Raw genomic sequence first — 26,414 nt, 5'->3', positions numbered from 1 at the left:
TTTTGTGTTCAAGGGGCTTGGACTTCCAGCAGGCATGCGTGAGCGTGTTTGATAGGAGTGAATGGAGACAAATGGTTTTTAATACTTGACGTGCTGTTGGAGTGTGAGCAAAGTAACATTTATGAAGGGGTTCAGGGAAACCGGCAGGCCGGACTTGAGTCCTGGAGATGGGAAGTACAGTGCCTGCACTCTGAAGGAGGGGTGTTAATATTGCAGTTTAAAAACTGTAGTGTAAAGCACCCTTCTGGCAAGACAGTGATGGAGTGAATGATGGCGAAAGTTTTTCTTTTTCGGGCCACCCTGCCTTGGTGGGAATCGGCCAGTGTGATAAAAAAAAAAAATCTAAATTGTCATATCTGTGTGCCCCTGGCAAGACAGTGATGGTGTAAATGATGGTGAAAGTGTTTTTTTCTGGTCACCCTATCTCGGTGGAAGACAGCTAGCTTGTTAACGCTGAGGTTAGTGGTCACCTGCGGTCATACCTGCCTAAGCTCTTGGGAGTTAGCGTGAGCTGTTATCAAGCACCATGGTTTGTTGTAGTGTTTTAGAATCTCAGGTTCAGGCGTTGAAGAAGGAGATTCTTCTTCATCAGGGGGAAAATAGGAAGCTGAAGCTTCGCATAGATGAGTTTGGGAGTGAGTGTGAGAAGGATTTAGCTGGTAAGGAAGGAATGGTCACCAGCAGTGATAGTGGCAGCCGCTTTAAGTGGCAAGTGGTTCACAGTTCAGGAAGAAGGAAGATGAGGAGAGTTAGTAGAGAAGATGTGAAGGTAGAAAATCGATTCTCTGTTCTCCAAGACGAGTGTACTTCATTGGTTAGTGAGGTTGAAGGTACCACTGATTCCTCTGCTAATCAAGGTAAGAATATTTTAATAGTAGGCGATTCTCAGGTAAGATATATGGACTGTGCATTTTGTAACAGAGACAGAAAGGTCAGACAGAGAGTGTGCCTTCCTGGAGCTGGTGTTGGTGACATAGTCAGCAGGTTGGATAATATTATGGCAGGTAATGGGAACAAGCCCATTATCTGTCTTAGTGCTGGGGGTAATGACATTGGGAAGGGCAGGAGAGAGGAGCTGCTGGATAAGTACAGGTTAGCCATGGAGGTAGTTAGGTCTAAGGGAGGGATCCCAGTCATATGTAGCATCTTGCCTAGAAAGGGAGTGGGCAATGAATGGATGTCTAGGGCAATTGGTATAAATTGCTGGCTAGACAGGTACTGCAAGGATCTTGCAATCCCATTCATTGATAACTGGGAACTATTCTTTGGCAAACGTGATATGTATGCAAGGGATGTGGTTCATCTCTCTGGGGATGGAGTGGTTGCATTAGCCAATTCAATTGAGAGGGTAACTGATGACTTGTCTAGGAGTTTAAACTGATAGATTATAGAGGTATGGGTGTTTGTGGGAAACAATCAGGCTGCAGCATTAGGGTTAAAAACAGCAGTTATTACCGGGATACCTCAGGGATATGTTTAAAAGACAATATTCAGAATAAAGTTGCTAGTAATGGCAAATTAATTGATCATCAAACAAAGAGAGATAGACCATACCCCGGCCGGGATTGAACCCGCGGTCAGAGAGTCTCAAGTAAAAACTTGCATTTGTGGTCACAGTGGTGCCTGTGCTAACCTTCCTATGGTGTAGAAATATACCTAGTTGAACGAATCTTATTGTGGCTAGCTGGTCTAGTGGCTAACGCGACGGGCTGGAGTTTTGAGACTCTCTGACCGCGGGTTCAATCCCGGCTGGGGTATGGTTTGTTTGCAATCGTGTCATTACGATTTCGTGAGTCAAAGAGAGATAGTAGAGGGCAACGAGTGACTAGCTCCCTTAAGGTTTACTATACAAATAGTAGGAGTCTAAGAAATAAGATAGATGAGCTAAGATTACTTGCAAGTCTAGGTAATATAGATATTATTGGTATAACAGAGACCTGGTTCAGCTTGAAAGATAGAGAAATGCCTTCTGGATGCAACATACAGGGTTATAAACTATTCCACACTGATAGGGTCAACAGGAAGGGTGGTGGTGTAGCGATGTATGTCAGAGAAAATTTAAATTGTTGTCTTAGACATGATATAAGATTAGAAACATTGAACACAGAATCTGTTTGGCTACAGTTTCTCGAGGGACATGACAAATTAATTTTGGGTGTGATTTATAGGCCCCCAAACCTTGATAGGGAGGGCAGTAAGCTGTTATGGGACGAAATTCATAAGGCATCTAGATATGAAAATGTTGTGATAATGGGAGATTTTAACTTTAGACAAATTGATTGGAACAATATGACAGGAAATCTTGAGTCTAGTGACTTTCTTGATACGGTTCAGGATTGCTTTTTAGAACAGGTTGTGACAGAACCAACTAGAGGAAACAATCTGCTTGACTTGGTTCTTGCCAACAAAGATTCACTAATTAATAATCTTGAGGTTAATGATGAGCTTGGGGAAAGTGATCACAAATCACTTAGTTTCAATATATCATGGAATTACCCAGATAACTGCAATCAAATCTCTGTCCCAGATTTTCGCTTGGCCGACTTCATGGGACTGGAAAATTACCTGGGTGGGCTAAATTGGGATGTCCTGACTACGGGTCAGGTAGGTGATCTTGGTTGCCAATATGACGTTTTTTAGAGCATAGTTCTAGCTGCCCAGACAACTTTTGTTCCGATTAGGGAAATTAGATCTAACAAAAATGATCCCAAATGGATTAACAGTAGATTAAAACATCTCGTTGGTCAAAAGAAAGGCATATATAGGCGTATCAAAAGAGGGGATGGGCAGTTAAGAAATCAATATATTCAATTAAAGAGAGAAATCAAGAAAGGAATAAGAAAACCAAAAAGGGATTATGAGACTAAAGTCACAAGGGATTCAAAGACTAACCCAAAAGGGTTCTTTTAGGTATACAGAAGTAAGATTAGGGACAAGATTGGCCCACTTAAAGAGTAACTCTGGTCAGATCACTGACAGTGATAAGGATATGTGTGAAATTCTCAATACCTACTTCCTCTCAGTTTTCACCCAGGAAAATACTAGCGATATTCCTGAAACAATAGATTATGTAGAACAGGATGATAATAAACTATGTACAATTGCAGTAACTAGTGACATGGTCCTCAGACAAATAGAGAAACTAAAACCTAACAAATCCCCAGGCCCTGATGAACTGTTTTCAAGGGTGTTAAAGGAATGTAAAGAGGAACTTAGCATACCTTTGGCTAATCTTTTTAACATATCACTACAAACTGGCATAGTGCCTGATAAGTGGAAAATGGCAAATGTAATACCTATTAACAAGGCAGGTGACAGATCCTTGGCTTCGAACTATAGACCATTAAGCCATACCTCCATAGTGGGAAAATTTATGGAATCAATAATTGGCAAAGCAATTCGTAGCCATCTTGACAGGCACAGATTGATTAATGAATCTCAACACGGTTTTACAAAGGGGCGTTCCTGTCTTACGAATTTACTGACTTTTTTTCACTAAGGTGTTTGAGGAGGTAGATCATGGTAATGAATATGATATTGTGTATATGGACTTCAGTAAGGCTTTCAATAGAGTTCCACACCAGAGGCTATTGAGGAAACTTAAGGCACACGGAATAGGAGGAGAAATTTTTTCCTGGGTAGAGGCATGGCTGACAAATAGACAGCAGAGAATTTGCATAAATGGGGTGAAATCAGAATGGGGGCACGTCACAAGCGGTGTTCCTCAGGGGTCAGTGTTGGGCCCATTGTTGTTCACAGTTTACATAAACGACATAGATGAGGGAATAAATAGCGACATAAACAAATTTGCTGATGACACCAAAATAGGCCGTCCAATTAATTCTAATGAGGACACTAGAGCACTCCAGGATGATTTGAATAGACTGATGCAATGGTCAGAGAAGTGGTAGATGCAGTTTAATATTGACAAATGCAAAGTTCTAAATGTTGGACAGTTAAATAACCATGCCACATATAAACTAAATAATGTAGATCTTAATACTACTGATTGCGAAAAGGATTTAGGAGTTCTGGTTAGCAGTAATCTAAAACCAAGACAACAGTGCATTAGTGTTTGCAATAAAGCTAACAGAATTCTTGGCTTCATATCTAGAAGTACAGTATAAATAATATAAGTCCTCAGGTTGTTCTTCAACTCTACATATCCTTGGTTAGGCCTCATTTAGACTATGCTGCTCAGTTCTGGTCACCGTATTACAGAATGGATATAAATGCTCTGGAAAACATAGAGAGGAGGATGACAAACATGATCCCATGTATCAGAAATCTTCTCTATGAGGATAGACTGAGGGCCCTGAATCTGCACTCTCTTGAAAGGCGTAGAATTAGGGGGATATGATCGAGGGGTATACGTAAATGGAAAACAGAAATAAATAAAGGGGATGTAAATAGCGTTCTGAAAATTTCCAGCCAAGACAGGACTCGCAGCAATGGTTTCAAGTTGGAAAAATTCAGATTCAGGAAGGATATAGGAAAGCACTGGTTTGGTAATAGAGTTGTGGATGAGTGGAACAAACTCCCGAGTACAGTTATTCAGGCTAAAACGTTTTGTAGTTTTAAAAATAGGTTAGATAAATACATGAGTGGGTGTGGGTGGGTGTGAGTTGGACCTGACTAGCATGTGCTGCTGTGTCTGGTGCAGTGCTCCATCCTTGAGTGGAGGTGACCAGACTGGGTGGGTCATTGGGCTAATCCGGGGGGGAGGGGTCATTGGTCTAATCCGGGGGGGGGACATGGACCTGCTCTGCATGGGTCAGTAGGCCTGTTGCAGTGTTTCTTCTTTCTTATGTTCTTAAAAAAAATTCACTTATGCATAAGATGCTTTAGAGATCAGTTATAACTGTAATATAGATAATTATATCATAATTTTTAAAGGGGTGAACCAGTAAGCCAGCGGAAGACCTCGGTCAGATGACCAAAGCTCAAAAGGCGGGTCATCATCTGACTAAGACCTGCGTCAGGAAACATTTGTCCTCTTTCTTGACAAACATTACCTAACCTAACCTAGTTATAACTGTACCTGCTGAGCTACAATACAAATATGGGAAACACCCAATCGCTGTACTATTGTATTCTTTTACATATAACTCATTTATAAAGTTTATGAAGGCTAGAGGATGTTCATACATGTCTGGTACTACATGTATTCTGCATATTCATGGAAAGTGCTAAACACAAGAATCGAGAAGCACTGCAGCTGGCCTATTGCCTTGTGTACCCAGTCAAAGTAGATAGGGACCATTCAGTGTAATCCAAAAAATGCAGGACCCCAATGGAAATAAGTCACTGTCTGACTTTTTTGGGTTATCCTAGGTTCTCTACACATATGCTGCTATGTATGATAATTCTATGTAACTGTATTTGTGTATACCTGAATAAACTTACTTACTTACTTACTTACAGAAAAGTGGGAGGATAGAACCACAGGTCAGCTTATAAAGAGCAAATAGGAAATGCAAATGTGCTGACTTCAAGGAAAGCAGAAATTTTTTTTTTTTTAAGAGTGATTATGTCGGAGGATCTCACCTTCAAGGACCATAACATTGTATCAATCGCATCTGCTAGAAAAATGACAGGATGGATAATGAGAACCTTCAAAACTAGGGAGACCAAGCCCATGATGACACTCTTCAGGTCACTTGTTCTATCTAGGCTGGAATATTGCTGCACTCTAACAGCACCTTTCAAGGCAGGTGAAATTGCCGACCTAGAAAATGTACAGAGAACTTTCACGGCGCGCATAACGGAGATAAAACACCTCAATTACTGGGAGCGCTTGAGGTTTCTAAACCTGTATTCCCTGGAACGCAGGAGGGAGAGATACATGATTATATACACCTGGAAAATCCTAGAGGGACTAGTACCGAACTTGCACACGAAAATCACTCACTACGAAAGCAAAAGACTTGGCAGACGATGCACCATCCCCCCAATGAAAAGCAGGGGTGTCACTAGCACGTTAAGAGACCATACAATAAGTGTCAGGGGCCCAAGACTGTTCAACTGCCTCCCAGCACACATAAGGGGGATTACCAACAGACCCCTGGCAGTCTTCAAGCTGGCACTGGACAAGCACCTAAAGTCAGTTCCTGATCAGCCGGGCTGTGGCTCGTACGTTGGTTTGCGTGCAGCCAGCAGCAACAGCCTGGTTGATCAGGCGCTGATCCACCAGGAGGCCTGGTCACAGACCGGGCCGCGGGGGCGTTGACCCCCGAAACTCTCTCCAGGTAAACTCCAGGACTGTAATTATTTTTGCATAAATACTGACCCTGTAGGTAGTAGGTTGGTAGACAACAACCATCCAGGGAGGTACTACCGTCCTGCCAAGTGAGTGTAAAACGAAAGCCTGTAATTATTTTTCCAAGATGGTAGGATTGCTGGTGTCTCTTTTCCGTCTCATAAACATGCAAGATTTCAGGTACGTCTTGCTACTTCTTACACTTCGGTCACACTTCACATACATGTACAAGCATATATACACACACACCCCTCTGGGTTTTCTTCTATTTTCTTTCTAGTTCTTGTTCCTGTTGATTTCCTTTTATCTCCATGGGGAAGTGGAACAGAATTCTTCCTCCGTAAGCCATGCGTGTTGTAAGAGGCGACTAAAATGCCGGGAGCAAGGGGATAGTAACCCCCTTCTCCTGTATATATTACTAAATGTAAAAGGAGAAACTTTCATTTTTCCTTTTGGGCCACCCCACCTCGGTGGGATACGGCTGATGTGTTGAAAGAAAAAGAAATACTGATCCTGCTCCCATAACTATTTCACGAAGCATTATGTGTAAACTTTAATATTTGTATTCCTCCCAAAACTATTTCACAAAGTATCATGTGTGAACTTTAATATTTGTATTCTACAGGACAGGTGTACATGGAAGACAGACAAGTGTTCATCTGGACAGGTAACAGATGTGCATGATACTCCTGTTGGTCCTCCTGCATGGCAGGAGCCCTCTACCACAACCACCACCACCACCACAACTACCACAACTACCACCACCACCATGGCCACCTGGGAAAAACCCATCATTTCAGATCCTGGTACTCCCTCTGAACCTCAACCTCCGGTCTTCCCTCCCAGTGAATACATGGTGAGATCATCTCATTTCTTTCACCTGATATCCCACTTAATCACTTTTGCACCTTTTCCATCCTAGTATAACCCTATCATTTTATTTGTCTTCTTTTTAAGGATGAGATGATACCAAAATTTCTCAATATCAGTATTCAATTGCAGTCCAATACCAATACTACTGATACCGATAGCATCAAAATTAGTCAATACCAATACAGTGGAACCCCGGTTTTCGTCCGGTCCAGTTATCATACAATTCAGTGCTTGACCACTTTTCTGGGAAATTCCCCCCGTTTTTGTACATCTGCTCGAAAATCGTCCATACCAGATACGTCCGCCTGCCCGTGGAACGCGACCACTCATACGTTCGTGATTCAGTCTGCCTTTGTTACTCATTCAGTGAGCCAGAATGTGACCTCCAGAAGGATTTTGAAGGGTTTGAAGCTGACCCTATGCCCGTGATGGAATCTGTTGTGTCTTTGGGGAAGTCCATGGGGTTGGAGGTGAGTGGCCAGGATGTGGAAGTGTTGATGGACGACCATGGGGACGAGCTAACCACTGAAGAGCTGCAAGACCTTCATCTGAAACAGCAACAGACCTTAGCTGAGGAAATTGCTTCAGAGGAGGAGGAAGAGAGAGGGAAGAATGTGCCTTCAGCGATTAAGGACATTTGTACAAAGTGGAGAGAGGTGCAAAGTTTTGTGGAAAAACATCACCCTAACAAAGCTGTTGCAAATTGAAGATTGAGACACTTATGCAGCATATGGAAATCTTTATTCAGGAAACGTTTCGCCACACAGTGGCTTCATCAGTCCAGTACAAAGAGGAAGGCGTAAGGAGAGGAGGAGAATGAGGTAATCAGTCCCTCAACCTGGAGTCGATGTGTTCAGTCCATCAATCTTGTAGAATGTACAGCATAGGGCCGTAGACGTGGCTTATATACTGTAGTGAGGTGACGTGAAGCAGATGGAGGCGGGGTCATAGTGGTACCATCCACTAGTCGAAGTAGGTCTTCGTCCAAAGGTTGAACAAGTGTTGAAGAATTCTTTGTAACAAGATCCCATGATGCTGCAGTGTCTGACAGTTGTGATGAATGGTTTGAAAAACCGACAAGTTGAAGATTGAGACACTTATGCAGCATATGGAAATCTTTATTCAGGAAACGTTTAGCCACACAGTGGCTTCATCAGTCCAATACAAAGAGGAAGGCGTAAGGAGAGGAGGAGAATGAGGTAATCAGTCCCTCAACCTGGAGTCGATGTGTTCAGTCCATCAATCTTGTAGAATGTACAGCATAGGGCCGTAGACGTGGCTTATATACTGTAGTGAGGTGACGTGAAGCAGATGGAGGCGGGGTCATAGTGGTACCATCCACTAGTCGAAGTAGGTCTTCGTCCAAAGGTTGAACAAGTGTTGAAGAATTCTTTGTAACAAGATCCCATGATGCTGCAGTGTCTGACAGTTGTGATGAATGGTTTGAAAAACCGACAAGTTGAAGATTGAGACACTTATGCAGCATATGGAAATCTTTATTCAGGAAACGTTTCGCCACACAGTGGCTTCATCAGTCCAATACAAAGAGGAAGGCGTAAGGAGAGGAGGAGAATGAGGTAATCAGTCCCTCAACCTGGAGTCGATGTGTTCAGTCCATCAATCTTGTAGAATGTACAGCATAGGGCCGTAGACGTGGCTTATATACTGTAGTGAGGTGACGTGAAGCAGATGGAGGCGGGGTCATAGTGGTACCATCCACTAGTCGAAGTAGGTCTTCGTCCAAAGGTTGAACAAGTGTTGAAGAATTCTTTGTAACAAGATCCCATGATGCTGCAGTATATAAGCCACGTCTACGGCCCTATGCTGTACATTCTACAAGATTGATGGACTGAACACATCGACTCCAGGTTGAGGGACTGATTACCTCATTCTCCTCCTCTCCTTACGCCTTCCTCTTTGTATTGGACTGATGAAGCCACTGTGTGGCGAAACGTTTCCTGAATAAAGATTTCCATATGCTGCATAAGTGTCTCAATCTTCAACTTGTCGGTTTTTCAAACCATTCATCACAACTGTCAGACACTGCAGCATCATGGGATCTTGTTACAAAGAATTCTTCAACACTTGTTCAACCTTTGGACGAAGACCTACTTCGACTAGTGGATGGTACCACTATGACCCCGCCTCCATCTGCTTCACGTCACCTCACTACAGTATATAAGCCACGTCTACGGCCCTATGCTGTACATTCTACAAGATTGATGGACTGAACACATCGACTCCAGGTTGAGGGACTGATTACCTCATTCTCCTCCTCTCCTTACGCCTTCCTCTTTGTATTGGACTGATGAAGCCACTGTGTGGCGAAACGTTTCCTGAATAAAGATTTCCATATGCTGCATAAGTGTCTCAATCTTCAACTTGTCGGTTTTTCAAACCATTCATCACAAAGCTGTTGCAAGCCATGTCAGCAACATGTTCAATGACATTGCTGTGTCCCATTTAAGGCAAATCTTAAAGAGATGCCAGAAACAGACCTCTCTGGACTGATTTTTTGTTTGACAGGGGTCCAGTGACTCTCAAGCTGGTCCTAGTGCCAGTAAAAGACAAAGAAGGGAAGTAACCCTGAATAGGGCCTTGATACCTGGAGTCCTTATGGAGGGGGATTCCCCTTCCAAACATTAACCTCTCCTCATCCCTCTCCCCTCCTTATATTTATTTCTCATTGTTTTCTGTATGTAAAACTATAGTTATTCTGTATAATTTTTTTTTTTTTTAATATTTTTGGGTGTTTGGAATGGATTAATTGGATTTACATTATTTCGTATGTGAAATATTACTTTAGTTTTCGTACAAATCTGTTTTCAGCCGACCTTCTGGTACAGATTAAAGACGAAAACCGGGGTTCTACCGTACTACTACTACCATCAAAATTAGCTGATACCTACCAATTCTTTATTGTTAGAACTTAATTAACTTTAACTTCAGTGATTTCTCTCGTGTTCTCATTTTCATCTGCTTGCAGTACAAAGACTAACGAACCTTGTACATGTGTTTGGTGCAGATTGTGTGTTATTTCACCAACTGGGCATGGTATCGTCAGGGACCAGCCAAGTACAGACCTGAGAACATTGACCCAAGCTTATGTACCCATATTGTGTATGGTTTTGCTGTCCTTGACTCTACTCGACTCCTAATTAAACCACATGACACCTGGGCTGACTATGACAATGGTCAGTATTTTGTATATTTGTTTAGTAGGAACTTTTGATTCATTAACATAATTATGCATTACTATTTTTTCTTACCTGTTTGGTAATATTAATTTTGAGCTTTGTGTGTGTTATTCTCTTTTGGAATATAAAATATTTCTGAATGTGTGAAGCTTGGGTTGTAAATGCTGCAGCGAGGAGGTGGTTGGAGGCAGTGGAGATGTCCTGTCTAAGGGCAATGTGTGGTGTAAATATTATGCAGAAAATTTGGAGTGTGGAAATTAGGAGAAAGTGTGGAGTTAATAAAAGTAGTAGTCAGAGGGCTGAAGAGGGTTTGTTGAGGTGGTTTGGTCATTGAGAGAGAATGGATCAAAGTAGAATGACATGGAGAGCGTATAAATCTGTAGGGGAAGGAAGGCGGGGTAGGGGTCGTCCTCGAAAAGGTTGGAGGGAGGGGGTAAAGGAGGTGTTGTGAGTAAGGGGTTTGGACTTCCAGCAAGCGTGCATGAGCATGTTACATAGGAGTGAATGGAGACGAATGATATTTGGGACCTGACAAGCTGTTGGAGTGTGAGCAGGGTAATATTTAGTGAAGGGACTTAGGGAAACCGGTTACAGTATTTTATATAATCGGACTTGAGTCCTGGAAATGGGAAGTACAATGCCTGCACTCTAAAGGAGGGGTTTGGGATATTGGCAGTTTGGAGGGATTTATTGTGTATTTTTATACGTATATACTTCTAAACTGTTGTATTCTGGGCACCTCTGCAAAAACAGTGATTATGTGTGAGTGAGGTGAAAGTGTTGAATGATGATGAAAGTACGTATTTTCTTTTTGTGGATTTTCTTTCTTTTTGAGTCACCCTGCCTCGGTGGGAGATGGCCAACTTGTTGAAAAAAAAAAGTGTAATTCAGAAATAACATGTAGATAGAAATGAAACAATAGGTTCAGATGTCTGTATTTTTTGACCTCTATCTAAAACCTTTATATGTTGCAAGAGAGTCAGGGGCTGAAATATGCCGTTCTTCTCATTTATTATTTAATCACTGTCTCCATGTACTTGATGCTAAAATACATTGACTAAATGAATGTGCAACAGATAGGTAACTTTGGTATGAAGCGTTTTCACCTACACTAAGTGACTAAGTGTTTATAACACTCTAGTTTTCTTATTGTGTTATAAGCTCTTGAGCAAAAGTTTATGAAGGCTAGAGGATACTCACACATAACTGGCAAAGTAAAGTTTATTTCTTTGTAAAGGTTACAGTGCATAATTACAATTGTGATTTGCTAAGTACAAAGATAGCCACTATCATGCCGAGGCATTTCAGGCAAACTAATCCTAATACATAGTAACTAATTAAAACCAGATGAGATAATAGTATATAGTAACTATACTTAAAACTAGACAAGTAATAGTGGTTAGCTGTTTTACAATCTTATTTAAACTTAATACAAGTGAGTATTATTATTATTATAATCAAGGGGGAAGCGCTAAACCCGGAGGATTATACAGCACCTGGGGGGTGGATGTGGAAGGCATTCAGGCTTAATTCGGGGAACTGGAGCACAGATCCAATTCCCTAAATCAAGAGCCCCTCACCAACATCAAGGAACCTTCCTTGAGGGGTACAAGTGAGTAGGGTTTGGTAAAATAAGCTTGAAATTTCACACAAAATCTACCTTACAAGTAATGGTGCAGCTGGTAATATTTTATTGAATGGCAGAATGTTGCATTTTTTTTTTTTCCAAACTGCCAATATCCCAAACCCCTCCTTTAAAGTGTAGGCATTGTGCTTCCCATTTCCAGTACTCAAGTCCAGCTATATAAAAATAACCGGTTCCCTGAATCCCTTCACTAAATATTACCCTGCTCACACTCCAACAGCTCATCAGGGTAATATTTAGTGAAAGGATTCAGGGAAACCGGTTATTTTTATATTTTTTTGCATATTATATTCTGTATATTCATGGAAAATGCTAAACATAAGAACAGAAAAACACTGCAGCAGGCCTGTTCTCTTATGCTAAGCCACTTCTCAAACCCAACCAAAATACATGGGGACCATTCAGTGTGGAATGTATGTAGTTAACTTGCTTTTGTGAACTGTTCTGGAGGGGCTGGAATTGTGAACACTAACTAATAAAGGAAATAGAATAAGAGAGTGAGAGGGTGTGTTTCCGTGGTGCTGGTGAGAGTCAACAGGTTGTAGCTAACAAGTAAACCTACTAATGTAAAAGGGGTCACAGGTGATAAATATGAATTCATCATCATAAGAGTGGTAAAATATGGCTTAAAAAATTGTACTGCAATAGTGTTTTTAATTCATAGTTAATGTCTTTGCAGGATTTTATGAAAAGGTGACTGCCCTAAAGGCAAAAGGCATTAAGGTGACTCTGGCTATTGGTGGGTGGAATGATTCAGCTGGTGACAAATACAGCCGCCTGGTGAACGACCCTGCAGCTCGCAAAAGGTTCAATGAACATGTCATTGAGTTCATCCTGAAGCACAACTTTGATGGTCTTGACCTGGACTGGGAGTACCCTGTGTGCTGGCAAGTAAGTATTATTACCCAACAAATCTAAGTATTATTAACCAACAACATCTGAATAGTATTAGCTTGGTCAGTGAAGTTGAAGCCTGACCCCTCACTCCATAATATATAAATAGAGATACTTAAAGGTTTACCCTAGTCCTTAAGGTAGTGTTGGAGGGTTAATCTTCATCTTAGGTTAAGTTTGGTTAGATTAGATTAGGTTAAACTGATAAGGTATTCAATCAGATGAAATTATTTTGAATATAAAACCTCCAGTGGAAAGTAAACTGGGAGGACAGTTTTCATTTGAGCACCTGGGGAGGAAGGGGGCAGTACATTGTCAGATGAATACCCAGTTGGTGGATTAAAATCTTCAACTGAATACCTAGGGTAGGGGCAAATCTGGGCAAAACTCATCAGCTGAATACTAGAGGGTAGGGACAGATCTTCAGCTGAATACCTAGGAGGTAGAGGCAGGTCTTCAGCTGAATACCTAGGAGGTAGAGGCAAATCTTAGCTGAATACCTAGGAGGTAGAGGCAGATCTTTAGCTGAATACCTAGGAGGTAGGAGCAGATCCTCAGCTGAATTACCTAGGAGGTGGGTGCTTATCTTCAGGTGACCTAATATTTTTTCATCTTGTGTTTTGTCTCTTTCAGGTGAACTGTGAGAAGGGCAATCCAAGTGACAAAGCATCATTTGCAGCCTGGGTCAGGGAGTTGCATTATGCATTCAAGCCTCATGGTCTTCTTCTCTCTGCTGCTGTGTCACCCAGCTATAAAGTTATCGATGCTGGTAAGTCATTTTTTAATATATAATTTTTTTAACACACCAGCTGTCTCCTACTGAAGCAGGGTGTCCTGAACAAGAAGATACAAAAGTTATTCCTATTTTTACAATTAGTAATTTACACAGGAGAATGGGTAATGTTACTAGCCCCTTGCTAGTTTACCTTATTGAATAATTTTTTGCAAGTGAATACATTTAGTTTATCAGCAAACATGAATATTATTAGTCTACCAACACTGAATCACCCATACAGATTTAATTCTTTGTGAATATAAAAATAATAATAATAATATATCCAACATGAATATTATCACTGTATTGTGGCTTGGTAGAATTACCAGCAATATGTTAGGCAACAGAACACAGATGCAACTAATGCAACATTTTATTCTCACAGTTGCACCTGTATCCTTTAACCTAACATATTATCGGTAATTTTACCATTTGCACAATAAAATGACACATTAGCTCCACATATCTTTTTACCTAACATTGTTACTGTAGTTTAGCAGCCTAAATATTATTAAAAGTTGCAAACTTAGCAAGCCCCTTTGTCCAGGTTATGACGTGCCTCAGTTGAATCGTTACTTTGATTGGATTGCTGTGATGACCTATGACTACCATGGTCACTGGGACAAGAAAACTGGTCATGTTTCACCTATGTACTATCACCCTGAGGATGAGGAGCCTTTGTTTAACACGGTAATTACTAAGGCAGAGACCTATGCCTTACATTAACAAAATCTAAATTTCTGTATGCAAAGTAAGATACTATTTCAAGGGGACTGCTATAATTGTTTTATTGATTGTATAGAGTAAAGGAGTTTAATGACTCACTAACTGTTGAGTGATAGAATTCAAACTCATTGTCTGGAATTACCAGCCCATTGTCTTATAAACATATTATTCAGACAATTCATGAATTAATAAAATCCAAAGATAAATGCTTCCTATCATACATTAAAATTTTATTTTGTAATTTATTGAGTAAAACAAGTGTACAATACAGGACAGTTTTTTTAATGCACCAGCTGCATCCCACCTAGACAGGGTGACTTAAAAAGAAAAACAAAAGTTTTTCTTTTTATGAAAAACTTTTCTTTTTAAATTTAGTAGTACAAGACATACATTGTACATTGTGTAGTAATAATTGATTAACATGCTGTTTAATTATGAAATTTATATCACGCTAACCTTTTTGCTCTAGAACTCTACTATCCACTACTGGATCGAGAAAGGGGCTGACCGTAAGAAGTTGGTTATGGGAATGCCTTTGTATGGCCAGGCCTTCTCTCTGGGGTGGAATGCTAAGGACACAGGTCTTAATGAACCTGCCCCAGACAAGGGTCAGGCTGGACAGTACACCCGGGCTGCTGGTTTCTTGGCCTACTACGAGGTAAGAAAAAGCAAAGCATCTTCCTTGTGTTGATGGTCATATATTTTTTTTTTTACACGTTGGTCATCTCCCACCGAGGCAGGGTGACCCAAAAAGAAAGAAAATCCCCAAAAAGAAAATACTTTCATCATCATTCAACACTTTCACCATCATTCACACATAATCACTGACTTTGCAGCCAGTATCCCAAACACTTCTTCTAAAGTGCAGGCATTGTACTTCCCACCTCCAAGACTGGATTCTGGATTCCTGGATTCAGTTTTCTTCTATTCACTGTAACTTACCTAATGACCATATGTTAAATTACAGTACTGTTATTGCCTTATTAATCTTCAGTTAGTCTTAAGCTTGCCCGAAATGCTCTGCATATGAAGGGGCTTTTGGCATGTTCACCAAATTGTTACACTCCTTTGTACAAACATGTATCATGCTAAAATAAACTTGTTATTATTTTATTATTTTTATTATCACACTGGCCGATTCCCACCATGGCAGGGTGGCCCGAAAAAGAAAAACTTTCACCATCATTCACTCCATCACTGTCTTGCCAGAAGGGTGCTTTACACTACAGTTTTTAAACTGCAACATTAACACCCCTCCTTCAGAGTGCAGGCACTGTACTTCCCATCTCCAGGACTCAAGTCCGGCCTGCCGGTTTCCCTGAACCCCTTCATAAATGTTACTTTGCTCACACTCCAACAGCACGTCAAGTATTAAAAACCATTTGTCTCCATTCACTCCTATCAAACACGCTCACGCATGCCTGCTGGAAGTCCAAGCCCCTCGCACACAAAACCTCCTTTACCCCCTCTCTCCAACCTTTCCTAGGCCGACCCCTACCCCGCCTTCCTTCCACTACAGACTGATACACTCTTGAAGTTATTCTGTTTCGCTCCATTCTCTCCACATGTCCGAACCACCTCAACAACCCTTCCTCAGCCCTCTGGACAGCAGTTTTGGTAATCCCGCACCTCCTCCTAACTTCCAAACTACGAATTCTCTGCATTATATTCACACCACACATTGCTCTCAGACATGACATCTCCACTGCCTCCAGCCTTCTCCTCGCTGCAACATTCATCACCCATGCTTCACACCCATATAAGAGCGTTGGTAAAACTATACTCTCATACATTCCCCTCTTTGCCTCCAAGGACAAAGTTCTTTGTCTCCACAGACTCCTAAGTGCACCACTCACCCTTTTCCCCTCATCAATTCTATGATTCACCTCATCTTTCATAGACCCATCCGCTGACACGTCCACTCCCAAATATCTGAATACATTCACCTCCTCCATACTCTCTCCCTCCAATCTGATATCCAATCTTTCATCACCTAATCTTTTTTGTTATCCTCATAACCTTACTCTTTCCTGTATTCACTTTCAATTTTCTTCTTTTGCACACCCTACCAAATTCATCCACCAATCTCTGCAACTTCTCTTCAGAATCTCCCAAGAGCACAGTGTCATCAGCAAAGAGCAACTGTGACAACTCCCACTTTATGTGTAATTCTTTATCTTTTAACTCCACGCCTCTTGCCAAGACCCTCGCATTTACTTCTCTTACAACCCCATCTATAAATATATTAAACAACCATGGTGACATCACACATCCTTGTCTAAGGCCTACTTTTACTGGGAAATAATTTCCCTCTTTCCTACATACTCTAACTTGAGCCTCACTATCCTCGTAAAAACTCTTCACTGCTTTCAGTAACCTACCTCCTACACCATACACCTGCAACATCTGCCACATTGCCCCCCTATCCACCCTGTCATATACCTTTTCCAAATCCATAAATGCCACAAAGACCTCTTTAGCCTTATCTAAATACTGTTCACTTATATGTTTCACTGTAAACACCTGGTCCACACACCCCCTACCTTTCCTTAGCCTCCAGCTAACCGGTTTCCCTGAATCTCTTCACAAAATATTACCCTACTAAATGGGACCTACTAAATAGTAACTATCAAATGTTATATTTACAGTCTGGAAAGAATATATAAATCTGTTCATCATTGATGGTTAGCAGTAGCCCAGTAATGTACTTAAGGTGTTTCTACACATAAAAAGTGTAAAAAAACATTGATCACTGATACAAGCTACTTTAATATACTAATATTATGATTTATCCTGTTACAAAAGTCCTGTTCACATTTTAATATATCTTAATATATCTTGGCTATCCACAGATCTGTTATAGAGTCCAGGCAAAGGGTTATACACTAGTGAAGGACCCTGAGGGTAGGATGGGACCTTATGCACATAAGGGCAACCAATGGGTGAGCTTCGATGATACAGCTATGATTAGATACAAGGTAGGTACTGTGCTATATATTTATTGTAAATATTTAATACTGTATTTTAAATCCAATGTGAATAGCTATATTGTAGGTGACAAATTCAGGACATTTATTAAAGAAAATGTTTTGCCATGGAAGGCCTTTTCTTACTGTACATAGGTGTCTTTTTTCCACATGTTGGTGATAAGGTTCCAAGTGAAATGTTAAAATCTAATTTGGCTGACTAAAAAAAGGATCAGATGCTAGTGAACAGAAGACATTTAGAATTATTAAAAATAAAACTTTACTAGATAAGAACAGTCTGTCATTTTCAGTGTGATCTCCATCTCATCAGGCTTTTTGGTCACATTTTGATAATATTTTGCTCTATATATTAAGTGGTTCTTCATTTATCTCATTAAATTTTTCCCACTCCATTGTATTGTTAAACAGTGAAATGTATGTACAATATTTACTTTTACATATACATGTACTATGTATATATTTATGTATGCATGTGTGTTCATAGTTAGTACTGTATTATTACTGTGGTCTTAACTATAGTCTTTGTATTTGCTTGGCAGTCTGAATACATCAAGAAGATGGGGCTGGGTGGTGGCATGATCTGGGCGCTAGACCTGGACGACTTTGGGAATCGCTGTGGCTGTGAGGAACACCCACTCCTTCGGACCATTAATAGAGTCCTGAGATCATCCTTCTCTATATCAGAACCTCACCCTCCCTGTGACATGTGATCCATGCATTTTCCCAAGATTTCTGAAGGGAATGTGGCTTTTGCTAAAGAACCTTAAGGACATGTAGCTTGTATCAAGGGACCTAAGGTTTACTTAGCTTGTGCCAAAGCATCTGGGGCTAATATGTCCTTTGTCAAAAAGATATAAGGCAGACATGTCTTGTGTTAAGGGTCTATGAATAACTTATACCAGAGGATCTAAGAATAACAGGTTGTGTCAAAGGACTTGAGAAAGTCTTCTGGTATCAAAAGGCATCTGGATATAAATTTGTATTGTAATATGTAAGGATAACATTGCTTGTGCCAAAAGAACTTTACCATTTGTAAAGAACTATAGATATTAAGACACATGCAGCATACGAACCAGACAGTCTCTTCCCAAGGATTCCTTTCAACAATGCTGTTCTCACAATTCAAATGAAGACTAAAATTTTATATGCTATAGTTATGCCTTCTCAATCTCTTTCTGTTATGCAGGCAAAAGTATTGTGATAGGAACCACTGATAATACAAACAATGCAGGGGAATAGTTTCACCATTGTTTTAATTTCTCTACTGCTATTTATTATTTATTTTTTGTAAAAAAGAGAGAAAACATGTTATTTATCATTGTTTAACTATCAAGACCTTTACAGGATGGGCAAGTTTCTAGTGAAGATTTGTTATACATGTACAGTACCTCAATGGTTTAAAAATAAAAAGGAGAGTTCTGAATCAATTACTAGTACCAGTCATTTATTTATATTGCCAACTGGAGGTGAGCTGTGTATGGTTGTTACTATTATTATTATTATTATTATTATTATTATTATTATTATTATTGTTATTGTTATTGTTACTACTATTATTATTTTAGTGCTGGGCCGGATTCCAGAACTTGTGGCATTATATAACACATTATTTATCAATAAAACATTTAAAAATGCCTTTTGTACAGTATTAAACCTTATAACCAACATTTTTAATATATTTTTTTTTCAACAAGTCGGCCGTCTCCCACCGAGGCAGGGTGACCCAGAAAAGAAAGAAAATCCCCAAAAAGAAAAATACTTTCATCATCATTCAACACTCACCACACTCACACATTATCACTGTTTTTGCAGAGGTGCTCAGAATACAACAGTTTAGAAGCATACACATATAAAGATACACAACATATCCCTCCAAACTGCCAATATCCCAAACCCCTCCTTTAAAGTGCAGGCATTGTACTTCCCATTTCCAGGACTCAAGTCCGACTATATGAAAATAACCAGTTTCCCTGAATCCCTTCACTAAATATTACCCTGCTCACACTCCAACAGATCATCAGGTCCCAAGTACCATTCGTCTCCATTCACTCCTAACACGCTCACGCACGCTTGCTGGAAGTCCAAGCCCCTTGCCCACAAAACTTCCTTTACCCCCTCTCCAACCCTTTCGAGGACGACCCCTACCCCTCCTTCCTTCCCCTATAGATTTATATGCTTTCCATGTCATTCTACTTTGATCCATTCTCTCTAAATGACCAAACCACCTCAACAACCCCTCTTCTGCCCTCTGACTAATACTTTTATTAACTCCACACCTTTTCCTAATTTCCACACTCCGAATTTTCTGCATAATATTTACACCACACATTGCCCTTAAACAGGACATCTCCACTGCCTCCAACCGTCTCCTCGCTGCTGCATTTACCACCCAAGCTTCACACCCATATAAGAGTGTTGGTACTACTATACTTTCATACATTCCCTTCTTTGCCTCCATAGATAACGTTTTTTGACTCCACATATACCTCAACGCACCACTTGCCTTTTTTACCTCATCAATTCTATGATTAACCTCATTCTTCATAAATCCATCCGCCGACACGTCAACTCCCAAGTATCTGAAAACATTCACTTCTTCCATACTCCTCCTCCCCAATTTGATATCCAACTTTTCTTTATCTAAATCATTTGATACCCTCATTACCTTACTCTTTTCTATGTTCACTTTTAACTTTCTACCTTTACACACATTCCCAAACTCATCCACTAACCTTTGCAATTTTTCTTTAGAATCTCCCATAAGCACAGTATCATCAGCAAAAAGTAACTGTGTCAATTCCCATTTTGAATTTGATTCCCCAAAATTTAATCCCACCCCTCTCCCGAACACCCTAGCATTTACTTCCTTTACAACCCCATCTATAAATATATTAAACAACCATGGTGACATTACACATCCCTGTCTAAGACCTACTTTTACCGGGAAGTATTCTCCCTCTCTTCTACACACCCTAACCTGAGCCTCACTATCCTCATAAAAACTCTTGACAGCATTTAATAACTTACCACCTATTCCATATACTTGCAACATCTGCCACATTGCTCCTCTATCCACTCTATCATATGCCTATTCTAAATCCATAAATGCAATAAAAACTTCCCTACCTTTATCTAAATACTGTTCACATAAATGTTTCAATGTAAACACTTGGTCTACACATCCCCTACCCACTCTGAAACCTCCTTGCTCATCCGCAATCCTACATTCTGTCTTACCTCTAATTCTTTCAATTATAACCCTACAGTATACTTTTCCTGGTATACTCAGGAAACTTATTCCTCTATAATTTTTACAGTCTCTTTTGTCCCCTTTCCCTTTATATAAAGGGACTCTACATGCTCTCCGCCAATCCCTAGGTACCTTCCCCTCTTTCATACATTTATTAAACAAAAGTACCAACCACTCCAACACTATATCCTCCCCTGCTTTTAACATTTCTGTCATGATCCCATCATTTCCAGCTGCTTTACCCCCTTTCATTCTACGTAATGCCTCACGTACCTCCCCCACACTTACATTCTGCTCTTCTTCACTCCTAAAAGATGGTATACCTCCCTGACCAATGCATGCAATTACCGCCTCTCTTTCTTCCTTAACATTTAAAAGTTCCTTAAAATATTCTCGCCATCTACCTAATACCTCCATCTCCCCATCTACTAACTCCCCTACTCTGTTTTTAACTGACAAATCCATACTTTCCCTAGGCTTTCTTAACTTGTTTAACTCACTCCAAAATTTTTTCTTATTTTCATTAAAATTTCTTGACAGTGCCTCTCCCACTCTATCATCTGCTCTCCTTTTGCACTCTCTCACCACTCTCTTTACCTTTCTTTTACTCTCCATATACTCTGCTCTTCTTATAACACTTCTGCTTTGTAAAAACCTCTCATAAGCTACCTTTTTTTCTTTTATCACACCCTTCACTTCATCATTCCACCAATCATTCCTCTTTCCTCCTGCCCCCACCCTCCTATAACCACAAACTTCTGCCTCACATTCTAATACTGCATTTTTAAAACTATTCCAACCCTCTTCAACCCCCCCACTACTCAACTTTGCACTAGCCCACCTTTCTGCCAATAGTCGCTTATATCTCACCCGAACTTCCTCCTCCCTTAGTTTATACACTTTCACCTCCCTCTTACTTGTTGTTGCCACCTTCCTCTTTTCCCATCTACCTCTTACTCTAACTGTAACTACAACTAAATAATGATCCGATATATCAGTTGCCCCTCTATAAACATGTACATCCTGGAGCCTACCCATCAACCTTTTATCCACCAGGCCCGGTGGCCTGGTGGCTAAAGCTCCCGCTTCACACACGGAGGGCCCGGGTTCGATTCCCGGCGGGTGGAAACATTTGACACGTTTCCTTACACCTGTTGTCCTGTTCACCTAGCAGCAAATAAGTACCTGGGTGTTAGTCGACTGGTGTGGGTCGCATCCTGGGGGACAAGATTAAGGACCCCAATGGAAATAAGTTAGACAGTCCTCGATGACGCACTGACTTTCTTGGGTTATCCTGGGTGGCTAACCCTCCGGGGTTAAAAATCCGAACGAAATCTTATCTTACCAATACATAATCTAACAAACTACTTTCATTACGTGCTACATCATACCTTGTATATTTATTTATCCTCTTTTTCATAAAATATGTATTACTTATTACCAAATCTCTTTCTACACATAGCTCAATTAAAGGCTCCCCATTTACATTTACCCCTGGCACCCCAAATTTACCTACTACTCCCTCCATAGCATTTTTACCCACTTTAGCATTGAAATCCCCAACCACCATTACTCTCATGTACTAATTTTAAATTATGTGGTTTGGAGTCATGAATGAGAAGGATTGATATATTGGAGATGACCCATGCGAGTTTTGAGCTTCATGAAAATATATTAAAAATGATATGACCCTACTAATTGACATGAGTGGCTCTTAAAAATTTTATGTTGCAGGGGCTTAGGAGTGGCAATCTGGATGAAAGAGTGGACTAAGGAGAAGATAAGATAAGATAAGATTTCGTTCGTATTTTTAACCCTGGAGGGTTAGCCACCCAGGATAACCCAAGAAAGTCAGTGCGTCATCGAGGACTGTCTAACTTATTTCCATTGGGGTCCTTAATCTTGTCCCCCAGGATGCGACCCACACCAGTCGACTAACACCTAGGTACCTATTTGCTGCTAGGTGAACAGGACAACAGGTGTAAGGAAACGTGTCGAAATGTTTCCACCCACCGGGAATCGAACCCGGGCCCTCCGTGTGTGAAGCGAGAGCTTTAGCCACCAGGCCACCGGGCCTCCAAGGGACTTGTCTTTATTATTTTCATGGTTAAAAACCCCCCAGGACCCCAGTAGAAGTATATCACTAATTTTTTGGGTTATACTAGGTAATTTTTACATTTTTTTTTCAAGACTCCAGTCGTCTCCCACCAAGGCAGGGTGACCCAAAAAGAAAGGAAATCCCCCAAAATAAAATACTTTCATCATCATTCAACACTTTCAGTTCACTCATACATAATCACTGTCTTTGCAGAGGTGCTCAGGTACAGTAGTTTAGAAATCCCTCCAAACTGTCAATATCCCAAACCCCCTCCTTTAAAGTGCAGGCATTGTACTTTCTATTTCCAGGACTCAAGTCCGACTAACCGGTTTCCCTGAATCTATTCACAAAATATTACACTGCTCAGGGCTGGATTTATAAGGGGGCAACTGCCCCGGAATCCCCTGTCAGAGGGGGCCCCCAAACGAAGGACTCCCTTTATAACAAAATGTAATAATAATAAATTTAGTTTAATTAATAAAAGGAATTAACAAATTGTGTGGGGGCATCAGAAAATAAAAAGAAAGGGTACCCCCTACCCTCTCTCCCTTTGAATAACTTGACAACTATTTCTGGTTAGTGTCAACTTATAGGTAAATGACCAGACCATGAGGTCAGAGGTGACCAGGGTGTGCACGTGCATGTGTCTGTGTCTCTGTGTGCAAGGTAGCTATTATGTGTATGGCTTTGATTGGCTATGTTGGCCTCGGAAGGACTATTTCTGGTTAGTGTCAGTGTAGAGGTCAATGACCAATGAGTCAGTTGGTGGCCTGGGGGCCTGGGGGCCTGGGGGCCTGGGGCTATGTGTCTGTGTGTGTTCGTCGACTGCTTTTAGTGCAGTGCTAGGCAATGGTGTGGGGCAGTGGTCCATGTTTTAGATCTGTGTGTCGCTCACAAAGGTTTGTGATATATCATTTTGCAATTACATCTTATTTTTGGCTTTAGTAATGTATACAGGAGAAGGGGTTACTAGCCCCTTGTTCCCGGCATTTTAGTCGCCTCTTATGATATGCATGGCTTACAGAGGAATACGGCGTGTGCTGTCAGTGGCCCTGAAACCCAACAGAAGACGAAGAAGCTTACAGAGGAAGAATTCTGTTCCATTTCCCCATGGAGTTATTATTTATTTTCTGAAACTGTAAAGAATCTTTTTCTGAAGGTATTGGTACCAAAAGTATAAAATTTGATAGAAAATTTACAGAATTACACAATCCATAATAGACACTCCTGGGACTAAAACATTTTCTGTGTTCATATTAGTCACATCCCCAGGCCTTCCATTTTGATTTCTTATTCATACAAGAAAAGATGATTTACTATATTTCTCAGATAACAAAATATAACCAGGAAGATTGGTCATAATTTACAGGATCAATAACTTCCTACCTTTATCTAAATATTCTTAGTTTATAAAGTTCAACATAAACACTTAAGTCTACACTTCCCCTACCCTTTCTAAAACAACCTTATTCATCTGCAATCCTGCTTTGTCTTACCCTTAATTCTTTCAATAATATCTGCCTAACACTGATATACTCAGCAGTTGTTTTTTTTAACACGCTGGCCATCTCCTACCTAAGCAGGATGACCCAAAAAAGAAAGAAAAACTTTCATCATCATTCCACACTTTCACCATCATTCACACAATCAACACATAACAAGTCGGCCGTCTCCCACCGAGGCAGGGTGACCCAAAAAGAAAGAAAATCCCCAAAAAGAAAATACTTTCATCATCATTCAACACTTTCACCTCACTCACACATAATCACTGTTTTTGCAGAGGTGCTCAGAATACAACAGTCTAGAAGCGACCACTAATTACCCAACAAAAGGCTGCAGTCAGAATGATAACAAATTCCCACTACAGACAGCACACTCCACCAATATTCAAAACACTAAACCTACTCACCATACAAAACATCCATACTTATTACTGCACCTATTACATATATAGATATTAACCCTCCCCTCAAACATCTCCTTGCCAACCTCAACAGAACACATGACCATAATACAAGGCACAGATCACTCTTTGATGTTCCTCGTGTCCATCTCACTCTATGCAAAAACTCAATGCACATAAAAGGCCCTAAAATCTGGAATTCATTACCTGTAAATATAAAAGAAACACTACCTGTTTATGAATTCAAGTCTCTTATCAAAGATCACTTACTTACCCAAAACCAAATAAATACTGAATAACTGAACCTTATAAATTGTATATCTTAAATGTTTCTCACAATTATATCACATAAATGTTAAACCTAAGACCCAATCTAACTTTGTTATTTTTTAAATAAACTACCTAACAGAATACTCCATTCTACTGAATGTACAGCAATGCATGCAACCATATGACCTGTATTTGTAATACTCATTTGTGCTTTATTGTTATCTGTTTACAATAATGTTTTATCACTGATTACATCATTGCTTTGTTAATCTTAAGTTAATTTTAAGCCAGCCCGTAATGCTATGCATATAAGTGCCTTTGGCATGCTGCTCTTACCTGTATTTTTTTGTACCTCTGTATGTATGCTCAAATTACTAAATAAATAAATAAATAAATATACATGTGTGTGTGTGTATGTGTGTGACATTAACTACATTGTCATTAAATGTCAAAAAATCTGAAAATTTGTTTTTTCAGAACACCCAGTATGCCACGGAAAATTCAGTTGTCAAGAGCTCAGAAAAGAAAGATTTCCAAAGAATCAAGTGAAAGAAATGCTACGGTCTTGGCAAAGACAAAACTCCTTACAGAATTTTTCTCTGCTTCCGTCTGTCTCAACTATTGGATCACTACGACAAGGTCCTTGATGCACTAGAAGACAAAAAGAATGCAGATGTAATATATACAGACTTTGCTAAAGCCTTCGACAAGTGTGACCATGGCGTAATAGCGCAAAAAATGCGTGCTAAAGGAATAACAGGAAAAGTCGGTCGATGGATCTATAATTTCCTCACTAACAGAACACAGAGAGTAGTCGTCAACAGAGTAAAGTCCGAGGCAGCTACGGTGAAAAGCTCTGTTCCACAAGGCACAGTACTCGCTCCCATCTTGTTCCTCATCCTCATATCTGACATAGACAAGGATGTCAGCCACAGCACCGTGTCTTCCTTTGCAGATGACACCCGAATCTGCATGACAGTCTTCCATTGCAGACACTGCAAGGCTCCAGGCGGACATCAACCAAATCTTTCAGTGGGCTGCAGAAAACAATATGAAGTTCAACGATGAGAAATTTCAATTACTTAAGGCACCTAAAATGGAGGAATATAACAAATAATATTGTTGCAGTAATAACACCAGGAGGAAGCTCTGATGAAAACTCACACTCACACGAGCTTTTAAATCTCTGCACAAAATTCAATTTAAACCAGGAGGATCTCGCCTTCAAGGACCATAACATTGTATCAATCGCATCTGCTAGAAAAATGACAGGATGGATAATGAGAACCTTCAAAACTAGGGAGGCCAAGCCCATGATGACACTCTTCAGGTCACTTGTTCTATCTAGGCTGGAATATTGCTGCACACTAACAGCACCTTTCAAGGCAGGTGAAATTGCCGACCTAGAAAATGTACAGAGAACTTTCACGGCGCGCATAATGGAGATAAAACACCTCAATTACTGGGAGCGCTTGAGGTTCATAAACCTGTATTCCCTGGAACGCAGGAGGGAGAGATACATGATTATATACACCTG

At 40.4% G+C, this 26,414-nt stretch overlaps 1 protein-coding gene across 4 annotated transcripts in view; it reads left to right on the top strand.

The window, feature by feature from the left end:
* Positions 1 to 18,991, top strand: part of Cht10 (Chitinase 10) — a 230,269-nt gene extending 211,278 nt beyond the window's left edge. For all 4 annotated transcript variants that reach the window (XM_070101974.1, XM_070101973.1, XM_053797031.2 and 1 more), the window contains 8 exons: positions 6,885 to 7,115; positions 10,158 to 10,326; positions 12,654 to 12,865; positions 13,502 to 13,637; positions 14,191 to 14,333; positions 14,839 to 15,027; positions 17,222 to 17,347; positions 17,896 to 18,991. In XM_070101974.1, coding sequence (XP_069958075.1) covers positions 6,885 to 7,115; positions 10,158 to 10,326; positions 12,654 to 12,865; positions 13,502 to 13,637; positions 14,191 to 14,333; positions 14,839 to 15,027; positions 17,222 to 17,347; positions 17,896 to 18,066 — 1,377 coding nt within the window. In that variant the 3' untranslated portion in view covers positions 18,067 to 18,991. The remainder of the gene's footprint in view (positions 1 to 6,884; positions 7,116 to 10,157; positions 10,327 to 12,653; positions 12,866 to 13,501; positions 13,638 to 14,190; positions 14,334 to 14,838; positions 15,028 to 17,221; positions 17,348 to 17,895) is intronic.
* Positions 18,992 to 26,414: the final 7,423 nt, after the last annotated feature.

The sequence above is a fragment of the Cherax quadricarinatus genome, chromosome 79, assembly GCF_038502225.1.
Source record: "Cherax quadricarinatus isolate ZL_2023a chromosome 79, ASM3850222v1, whole genome shotgun sequence".
NCBI lineage: Eukaryota > Metazoa > Arthropoda > Malacostraca > Decapoda > Parastacidae > Cherax > Cherax quadricarinatus.
This window is presented reverse-complemented; position numbering and strand designations above follow the sequence as displayed.